This window comes from Protopterus annectens, chromosome 3.part0 (assembly GCF_019279795.1).
Source record: "Protopterus annectens isolate FY-2018-M chromosome 3.part0, PAN1.0, whole genome shotgun sequence".
In the NCBI taxonomy this organism is placed as follows: Eukaryota; Metazoa; Chordata; order Ceratodontiformes; family Protopteridae; genus Protopterus; species Protopterus annectens.
Genome location: NC_056731.1, coordinates 386,192,854 through 386,203,812, shown reverse-complemented (window position 1 = coordinate 386,203,812; position 10,959 = coordinate 386,192,854). Strand labels below are relative to the sequence as shown.

The following is a 10,959-nucleotide window of genomic DNA, read 5'->3' as shown; positions in this document are numbered from 1 at the left end:
GAATCAATAATGGAAACCACTGCGGTTTTTTATGTAAGGCTTACAACCATCACTCTGTTAGTCAACTAATACACTAAAATGTTTGCTCTACTGAGTCAAGGATGGGTGCTCCATTCCACACAGTTGTTATGCTCACACATACACATAGCACACTCCCTGCTATGTCCTACAAAAGGTGCTCAAAAAGTGAAATTTATCCAGCTCCCTATGTCACCCATTCCACTCCTTGAATTCTTTCACTGTCTTGGCTATTACTCAAAAGCGTGTCATCTGAGCTGCATTCATGGCTTTATCCCTGTCTGGTACTGGCCTTGTACACATGACGTGCATGAAGTGCACCACTTTCATTTGGACATGCAGATGTAAAGGTTCTTGTACACATGACGTGCATGATGTGCACCACTTTCATTTGGATATGCAGATGTGAAGGTTCTTGTACACATGACGTGCATGACGTGCACCACTTTCATTTGGATATGCAGATGTGAAGGTTCTTGTACACATGACGTGCATGAAGTGCACCACTTTCATTTGCATATGCAGATGTGAAGGTTACTCATCATTCTGTTTCCTGGTCTTTTAGCAGTAATAGGTAGCCAAGTGATTATTGGATTAAATTAAAATGAGAGAATCATTCATTTATTCAGTAATCATTGCATATTTCTTGCAAAAACATCACAATGACACAATGATCAATATAACTGAAGGTGCAAATAAGTTATTTATTATTGTAGCTCTTTAAACATATAAAAATAGCAACATAATAAGCAACTAAATAAAAGACTGCAATACTTGAATAAGTGAAGGCATAACTGATTCAGAGTTAGTCATTTTCCATAAAATTCACATGTGTAGATACTTGTTTATTTTTGTGCTGAAGATTTGGTCAGATTGAGCAAAGTGCTGATGCATTTCATGTCATTAATCATTCTCAGTTTTTTACTGGATTAAAGACATGAACAATGATATCAATCAATACATTTCCCACAGTAATAAGACAGGTAAATTAAATGGTAAGACAGTGGCTTCAGTGCCTTTATCATTTGGCCAAAAGTTACATATGACTACATATATATTTATTGTTGACCAGTCCAATAAATGAGGAAGAGATAAAAAAAAAATAAATAAATAACAAAAATGGGACATGTTTTACAATGCAACCCATAAACCATATAACTCAACTCTTGTTTATATAAAAACAAAGGTAGAAACAATCAGAAAAGTTGCTGTTTTCATCCCTTTCAGACATAAACTACACTGACTTAAACTAGTCACATTATTCATGAAAACAAAACCAAAGATTATTATAAGAAAATTATTTAGACATTGTGCGTGTGTGTGTGTGTGTGTGTGTGTGTGTGTGTGTGTGTGTGTGTGTGTGTGTGTGTGTGTGTTTGGGGTAGGTTGCATGCATGTACTCTTCAATCATCTTCCCATGAGATGGTTAATATACCCATATTATGGGTAAATCGACTCTTCTGGGTAGAGGTGCGCATATGATTGTTGCCCATAGTCTTAATATTTCGGAAAATAGCAAAAGAAAAGTAAAGCTGACATGGCTTCATTTCTCTAGTAAAAATGTATTTATTTTTTATAGACATTCTAAAACAAGTCTACCACAATAGTAAAAAGACAAAATGCCTGCTACACAACGTGTATACCCAAGTAAAGAGCTCACCAGTGGCTCTGGTATATCCACCCTACATCCAGGACCCCTGGGCATATTCAAAGCTCCAGCTACAGGATGAGCAATTACATAAACACAATCAGAGATGCAAGGAGAATAGCTGACCCCAGCGTGAGAGTAGCAGGCTGTCTTCACTTCTTTGTTTTAAAATTAGGCCAATAAACTAAAATATGGCATGCAGTGTTAGTTAAAAGCAGTCCACAACTTCAAATGTCCCTACTAAGTTTTAAAATAAAACGATAAAAAGGGAAAAAAATCAATCAGACTTAGTCAATGAAGGAACTGCACAATTGTTTTAAACTTATGAAATTTTGGACGACTTTTAACTCTTTCTGAAAGTTGAATTTTAGAAAATAGGCTCATTTTTGTAACAAACAAAGAAGTGACGACAGCCTGCTACAGAACATGTATGTGACAATCATTGTGCACCTATTGAGGGTGGTGCAATGGTACAGCAGTTGAAACTGACACCCTAGAGCTGTTGGTTTTCTGGATTAGTTTATAGCTGTGGTACATTATGTGTGGAGCCTGTATGGGAAGCCTGCATGCACTTTCTGTTTCTATGAAGGCTTTCACTGGGTGCTCCATTTTTCTCCTACATAATACAAATGTCATTAAATGAACTAGTTGCTAGTAGATATAAGTATCATGCATGTGTGTGTGTGTGTGTGTGTGTGTGTGTGTGTGTGTGTGTGTGTGTGTGTGTGTGTGTGTGTGTGTGTGTGTGTGTGTGTGTGTGTGTGTGTGTGTGTGTGTGTGTGTGTGTGTGTGTGTGTGTGTGTGTGTGTGTGTGTGTGTGCAAAGCCCCGAAAGCTGACTCAAGATACCCACTCCACCTATCTGGACCTCTTCAAATCTATCAAGATTCAACTCTTTACCCTGATCCTGGGGAACTTAAAGTACCCAACCATAGACTGGAAAAACAACTCATGCCAGAATGCAAATGCCCAGAGATTCCTTGATTTTATCAATGCAAATGCATTGGAACAGCTAGTTGATACCCACATAAAAGGTGGTAATATCTTGGACTTGGTATTACCCAACATGAGTAATCACTGCAGCACTCCTACAGTATCATCCTGCCTGGTAAGATCCAACTATAAAGTGGTCACTTTCAAAGTCAGCATATCCCCTGACCCCCCCTCTAGCTAGGGTCAAACAAAAAAACTTCTCCAAAGCTGATTACAACCTTCATAGGGATGGTATAAACAGCTTCACAACCCCCTCCCCCTCTATAGGAATTGGCACCAATGTCCAAATCTACACCAAAGTACTATATGAGCATTTATATAGATGCATGGAATCAGGCATATCTGACAGGGCTAAATCATTCTCCACAAGGAAGATTAAACCGGTCTAGTGGACATCTACAATAAATAAACTATATAATAAAAGGAAAAAATTGCTGTCCATGACCAAGAAGGAGCAGATGCCCAATTGAAAGCAAACTCTCCTTGGCCTGAACAAGCAAATAAGAGCACTAGTGAAATCCTCTAAAGTCAACTTCGAGTCCAAATTGGCCACATCTACTAGAGGCAATCATAAGGGCTTTTTCACATATGTCCGCAGTCTCAAAGGAAGTACCCAGATCTGTTCAGAACTGGTTGTTAAGGACACCACATACACAAATGCTGTAGATATGGCCAACCTACTGGCTGACAGATTCAGTGAAAACTTCACCCCTCTTTCCCCCCATCAGTAAATCAGGACATCCCCAGGACCTGCCCCCTCTCCTTATCTCTAGGGAACAGGTCATCACTACCTCTCAAAGGCAAAAAATATAGCCTCCAAAGGACCCAATAACATCCCAGGCTGCATCCTACATGAACTTAGGCATGAACTTGGAGCACCATTAGGCACCCTATTCAACCAAAGACTGAGTAGTGGCTTTGTCCCAGCCAAGTGAAGGACAGCCACTGTCATCCCTTTACACAAAGGTGGAGTGTCCACTGATCTGAAAAATTATAGACCCATCAGCCTAACTAGCCTGATCTGCAAGGCCATGGAATGCATTGTCATGGACCTCATTAACAGGGACATTGGCAACCTGCAAACTCTCAGCCCCACATAGTTTGGCTTTGTCAAGGGTAGGTCATGTCTATTAAATCTGGTCGACTTCTTTGAGACAGTCACCAAAGCCATGGATGAGGGGAAGACAGTGGACACACCTACCTTGACCTGGCCAAAGCCTTCAACACCATTCCCCACTTGGACATAATAGATAAACTCTGTCAATTAGGCATCAATCCATATGTTATCAGATGGGTAGCAAACTGGCTCACTGATAGAACCCACCAAATAAAAATAGGGGAAGCCACCTCAAGCAGTAGACCGGTAATGAGTGGTGTACCCCAGGGATCAGTCTTGGCGCCTCTGTTATTCAGGATATACTTCTCTGAGGTGCAGGCCAAAACCAGTGGGCTATGACTGACCTAGTTTGCAGATGACTGCAAGCTGAGCATGGTCATCAATTCCCCAAGTGATGTGAATGTCCCCCAAGAGGGTCTCATCTAACCAAATGACTGGTGCCAGAAACATGGCCTTAAGCTGAATGCCAAAAAATGCATCATCATCACCTTTGAGGAGAGTGACATCCCCACATATTATCACATTAATAACACCATCCTAATTACACAATCAGTCATGAAGGATTTGGGCATCCCATTTGATAGCAACCTGACTTTTGACCACCATGCTGCTTCTTTTGTAGGGAAATCTTTCCACATGGCCCACCTCATAAGAGTATCTCATCTAAGGACAAGAAGGTCAAAACATTCCTGTATTCTTCTCTTATAAGGCTAAATATTGAGTACAACACTTGCTTTGGCATGTACCTGATAAAGCACATGCAGCAGCTGTAAAGACCGCAGGGGTTCCTCACAGGAAGAATCCAGGGCCTCATACATCTACCCTACACAGATAGGCTAAAAGCCCTGTCCCTCTGCTCAGTGTCATACAAACTCCTCCGAGATGATCTCTGTCTGGCATACAAAGCAATCTCAGATGGAATTGCTGCATATCTGCAAGTCAAGCTCCACTCGAGTAACCTGCATGCGCAACCTCAATCTGGTCTGTGACATCAATAGGACTTTTTTATCCCAGAGACTCCCTTATCTGTGGAATAGACTCCCTCTCAAAGTCAAGCAGAGTACCTCATTATCCCTTTTCAACTGCAACCTGGATAACTGGATGGGAAACAGAAAATACACCCCTGGGATTCCACCTGTGTCCCTGCTGGATAGGGGCTTTGGGTGCTGACTTATCTAAACATTGGCTAAACTCTTGACTAGGCTTATAAGGGCCTGAGGGCCAATAGCCTAGTAACTTCCTATGATCCTATGATCCTATGCCTTGCATAAATATATACACAAACAACTCCTGGAACATTGTATTTTCTCTCTGGGAAAGTATGTATGTATGTGTGCATGAAACTGCATGTTTGCACAAGTGTGGTGTGTGTGTGTGTGTGTGTGTGTGTGTGTGTGTGTGTGTGTGTGTGTGTGTGTGTGTGTGTGTGTGTGTGTGTGTGTGTCCTGAAATGGACTGGTTTTCCACAATGGATTAGTCCTATCTTACACACCCTAAATGTCGGGATAGTTCCTGTGTCATCATCTCTATATCCCTTGGTAGTTTTTACTTGGCGTAAGAAATAAATGAATGAATGAATATTGTACCTCAGTCTTATAGGTGGAAACCTGAGCACGGACAAAAGGCAATGCATCTCTTGTATATTAAATGACATCTATTTTATGTACCGCATTGTAGCTTATGAAAAAGATGCAATATCTGCCATAAATATATCCAAAACAAAATTCAGAGGGGGCAACTACTTATATGTAATATCTGTACATATTAGCCTACAGTTTATTCAAATGACAAAAGGAAGCTGATAGGCGAAACAGTAGAACCTGTCCCACAAAAGCTCAGGGCATGATATATGTCCAGTATAAAGTGATAGGCAAGTATGAGCCTTGGAGGGCATAACAAACTAGCACATTAACAAAAACATCTGTTTCCTGATAGAAAAATGGCAGCACTGGAAATGTTCTTACAGTTGTTCATGTTCTTATCAACTACATCCACATACTAACAGGTGGCAGGCCATATGGGTTTTTTCCAGCAGTTAATATGTCTTATTTACAAGTGTGTTCACAACCAAATACCTCTTCTACTCAGATGTAAGTACCATTTTTATGCATGCCAAATGGATGATTTTAACAGCATTATTGGGGCTTTCACAGTGCAAGAAACATTCATTACATGAATAATATGTGTGTAAGGATGTGACTAATCTCTGTACAAAACTCAGAATGTGATAACAATGACTACTCTAGTTCCCAAAAGTTAATTTGTTACATTTTATATACATTTACAATTTCTCCCTCAAGCCACTGCATTTCCTAAATGGTAGCATAAGGCTAACAAAATAAGCAATGCCCCAACAGTCTAAAGCTGATGTGCAAACTTCTTGTATATATAATTGGTAACAATTTAGAATGTTGACTTGGACTGCAGAGTCCCAAAACGTGATGAAAGAATGACTGAAAATCTGGCCATGGATATATTATGTCCAAGATTGCAATTTCACAAAATATTTCCTTTTCTATGAGAAACAGTCATCTCAGAGTTGGTATTTATAAGTTCAGGAGTGTGTGAAGGGCTTGCCACCTGCAAAGAAGAAATTTAAAGGAAAATATACAGTCTTCAACATTAAACATAAGTGAAAACTAGAAAATTGTATACATACACTTAAATCAACATTTGAAAATAATTATAAATGTATATTACTTTCAAATACATAGATATGTGCAAACACAAATAAACATATTGAAAGAGCAGTTGTACAAAAAATTACACACATTTTAAAAATAAGAAATACAATTATTCTAAAACAAATTGATGCTATTAATCTGAGCTTTCCATCAAAAGCAAATGAAGGAAGACAGAAGCATTTACACGGCTGTCAGCAGACTTATTTAACCATTTTCTTCCTGGGCGATGCTGGTGCCAGTGTTAAGTTGTAGACGAAGTAGGAGACAATCATGCTATACATGAGACTTTTCAGCAGCAAGAGCACATAGGTTAACGTAGCCACTTGGAAAGTGCTGGATCGCTGATCTGAAATGAGAAAAGAAACAAACAGGAGTTAATTTATTAATGTTTCTCTGGACCAGGGAATCCCATGATTTGGGGTACCAGCAAGTATAACATAAGAAAATGATAACTGTATTTTTATATAGTCAAGGTTTGGATTTTATTAAATAGCAGCTAATAAACAGGATAACAATACTATGTGACATTTGACAGTGTAATTTAAAAAAGAAATTTATTTTCACAAAATATTATTGATTTGTGACATTAATTAGCACTGTCTGTAGTAAGGATTATACTTAATATTAGATTTCACCATTGAGTTTTTAATCTGCTCTCACTTTTCAGACAACGGATAAGTGCATGAAAACTAAACACATTTATCTTTTTCTGTTTATCTTCCCTTTCAGAGGACAATCTGATTCTCTTTTCCAGGGAATTTATAGACACACTGTATTGTCATAGGAATTCATGAACAGCATTTTATTTATTTTATATTATTTTATTTTATTTATACTATTTTTGCATTCAAGCAACTGGAAAAGTACAAAGGTCCAAAGAACCCTTTTGGCACAACCTGGGCCATAAAGGCATCTAACATTCCTTGTCCTGTATCTATTCAAACACAATATAAAGTGAAGAAAAATCAAGCAAAATAATGATGGACCACAAGTGAAATGTAGCATTGTTGCCTCCCAGCAAGAGGTTCTCCTGTTCGATTCTCGGCTGGAGCGCCTTCTGTGTGGAGTTGGCATGTCCTCCCCGCTGTTGAGTGGCATTCAAAAGACATATGTAGAATGGGCGTGCCTTTGTTGAAGGTTGGGCATTGAGCTGGCACCTCAGCACCCATAAACAATCTACTGCCAATCATTAGCGGACAGGAGTTCCGCTGTGGCGACCCCTAACCGGGAAAAGCCGAAAGAAGAAGAACAAGAAGAAGAACAAAGTGTAATTCAGTCAATAATCTAAAAGTACTTATTAGTGAGATGCACATGAAACATGATAGAAAATAGATTAATCTGGTACAGCACACGTATCACAAATTAAAAATAATAGGGTTCTTACATCATCAGTAATGAGACAGTCCCACAGTCAGCTGCAACCAGTGATCAGAAAAAGCTATTAGACCACCAGAGAGCAGGCTGAAGGTCTGGAAGTTGACTGGAGTGAAAGCACAGGATTTCCATGGAATGCTCAGGACTCTAGCACCTCATGTAAAAGGGAATAATTAGAGCTGAAAAAGAATCTCAAAACAGCATGCATGAAAATAAAAAAAAAAATATATGTGGCTAAGTCAGTTAGGAAAATAAGGTATATAAAAAAGAAAGTTGCTGTTTGAATGCAGAAGTCCAGGAAGTTTTCAAAAGAAACTAGGAGTGTAGGAAAAAGTCAGAGGTAGAAAATATGGACTAGGCCAAGTAGAGCTACAGGTTGCCTAACAAACAGTCAAAGAGAGCAGTCACAGTGTAAAGATTAAAGTGTCAGAGAAACCCTACCAACCTCTGGGGAAGTGACTCAGCAGATGGCACAATGAAGTTGTGTCAGGCTAAAATACAATGACAGAAAGGTAAAGAGGATAGTTGTCAGACACCATTCATAAGGGTGTGCTAGCAGCTACCTGCTCACCTGTCCAGAGGCCAATAAAGGCAGATCGGAGTACTTCCAGAAGATTCTGAATGAAGAATACCCCACAGAAGCTGCACTGTCCATGCACAATCTATGACAAAGGAAAAATCCACCATAGAAGCACTAAAGAAAATGAAGTCAGGGAAAGCAGCAGACTCAAATGAAGTCACTGCAGATATGATAAAGATGTTTGGAGCATTAGGGGAAAAATGATTCCTGATGGTATTCATAATGATGTGGAGAGAAACATGCATCTAAAGTGACTGGAGAATAAGTATTATAATGTCAGCTTACAAGAAAAGAAGGGTGTTTTGTGTGGACAGAGGTATCTTACTTATATCACACTACATAAAAGCGGAGATGGAGATAAATAAATAAGCACTCAGAGTACAGAATATGAGATGAGAGATCAGGACACAGTATCCAATATGTACAGTGAGGCAAATAGTGCAAAAGAAACTGCATATGAGGAAAGAATCTTATTGGGCATTCTTAGATTTGAAAAAGCATATGGTCCAAGGTAAGCTGATTCAGGGTGGGCAGTCCTGTCATGATTCAAATTTCCAGAAATATTCATAGAATTAGTGCAGGCTATGTGCAAGGACTGAGTGACAAATGTATGGACAGTGTTTAAGCTCACAGAGGGTTTCCAGTGGGAGTGAGTATTCATCATAGCTTAGGTCTGAGTCCACTGCTGTTCATAATGCTGATGGACTGAATTCGAAAGAGAGTTGGAGGAGACAGATCAGCAAAGCTGCAGCAGACAGATAATTTGCATGACAAATAGTCTCTGAAAAGCAAGTTCAGCAAATGATAGGGCTCTGGCATGCAAAACTGAGTGCACATGGAGTGAAACTAAGTACAGACAAAGTAGTCGTCATAGCTGCAAGTAGGGAAAATCAGGAGAAGCTGAACTTTATAATTGAATGAAAAATAGCAGAACAAGTTACCAGTTTTCAAGTAGCTAGGATGTGTAGCTGAAGCAAAGGGAAATCTGAATGTGGAATTCCAAGCTAGAATCACATGTGCTGCAGAATGTGCCTGGGTAGTATATGACAGAGGAATATCAAAGGAGCTGAAGAGTAAGGTGTACAGAATTGTAGTGTGATGTCTGTATGGCACAGAAGCCTGGGAAATAAATGCAGAGCAGCTGAGGAAGCCTGATGTGATAGCAATGACGTACATGAGAGACATGGCTGCATGCACATTGAGGGACAGACAGAAATGTGGATATCAGAGCAGAAGCTAAAGTAGCCTCAGTAATGGAGAGCAGATTGCTGTGGTTTGGCCACATGTTCAGGAAAGCAGATAATGATTTGGTGAAGATGATTTTTCAGAAAAAGAAAGAATGGAAGAGAATAAGTGGATGCTTGTTGAAGACATGGATGTGTTGTCTGAGGGAAGACCTGTGACTTTCAAGCCTGATTATCGAAAAGGCTCTACATTGAGAGATGTGACAGTTGACATGATGACTCAGTACTTTGTAGAAATGTGAAAGGGGGAGGGTTATTGATGGTGAGTTCTGAAACACCTCAGATCTAAACTGGACTTGCCTTAGCATAAGAGTATTTAAGGGGGGATTCAGTTAAATTGTATCCTTTATTGTCATAGCAATGCCATTTTTCAGTTGGATTTTTTTTACCAAAAGCATGGAAATCAAAGTCTAAACCAACTGTACTAGAAGCAGTGACTATAGTAACAGAGATAAAACAACTGGAAGTTGGATCTTTAGAAAAGGGTAGGAGCAAATTACACAGAAAAAATGGAAATTGCTGGATGCTGTTATTAAAGGCAGAACATTCTTTATGCTTTATACCTGTCTAGTCTGTCTCCTGTACTCTATCTCCCCTACATTTCCTACTAGCCATTCTTACTTTCCTTTCTTGTTTACAAACTCCTATACAACTAGATCCTACCCACTTTAAATAAGCATCTGCCTGACTATTAACTCATTTTGCTCTAAGCAGCTAAAATAATATTGTAACTAGTCACATCTTCTTATGCAAATTGTTTAAAACCTTGTTTGTAACAACTCACATACTTGTCTGCCAATTGTTAATACCCTGTATAATTGAATTGCCTGAGGAGCTTTTTTTCTCTCCAGGTCTCTGCTTGTAAGATCCTATAGCTGATTGTTACTACTATGTTACTAAAACTTAATAAATTGTTTTCTAGTCCTGAGGAGCTTTTCTCCCTGGGTCGCTGCTGAAAATGAGCCAAAAGCTCAGCCAACTAACCCGGTTAACAAATGTAAAATAAATAAAAAAAAATAAAAATAAAACATTCTTTATGTTTGGTTTCCCATCCATTCATTTGTTATTAGCTGTATCCTGTTAAACTTAGAGAAGAATGCCATAGGTTTATTTAAGTTGTAATGTTAAACAGTCAGCAAAAAAATGGTTCAGCTGCAGTCAAAAGAAATTAAGCTACTGGAAGGCAATTTAACTGAAAACTGGAAGCTTTCCATTCAGGAATACAATGTTTTCCTTACTGTGAATGGAATAGGCAAGAAACAGTGTCATTGCATGTCAATGGAGGATAAAGGCTTACCTCAT

The 10,959-nt window shown here is 39.0% G+C and overlaps 1 protein-coding gene across 1 annotated transcript in view; it reads right to left on the bottom strand.

Annotated features, from left to right (window-relative positions):
• Positions 1 to 5,159: 5,159 nt before the first annotated feature.
• LOC122796850 (T-cell receptor gamma chain C region C10.5) overlaps positions 5,160 to 10,959 on the bottom strand; it is an 89,005-nt gene continuing 83,205 nt past the window's right edge. The window contains exon 4 of the mRNA XM_044065594.1: positions 5,160 to 6,805. Coding sequence (XP_043921529.1) covers positions 6,660 to 6,805 — 146 coding nt within the window. The 3' untranslated portion in view covers positions 5,160 to 6,659. The remainder of the gene's footprint in view (positions 6,806 to 10,959) is intronic.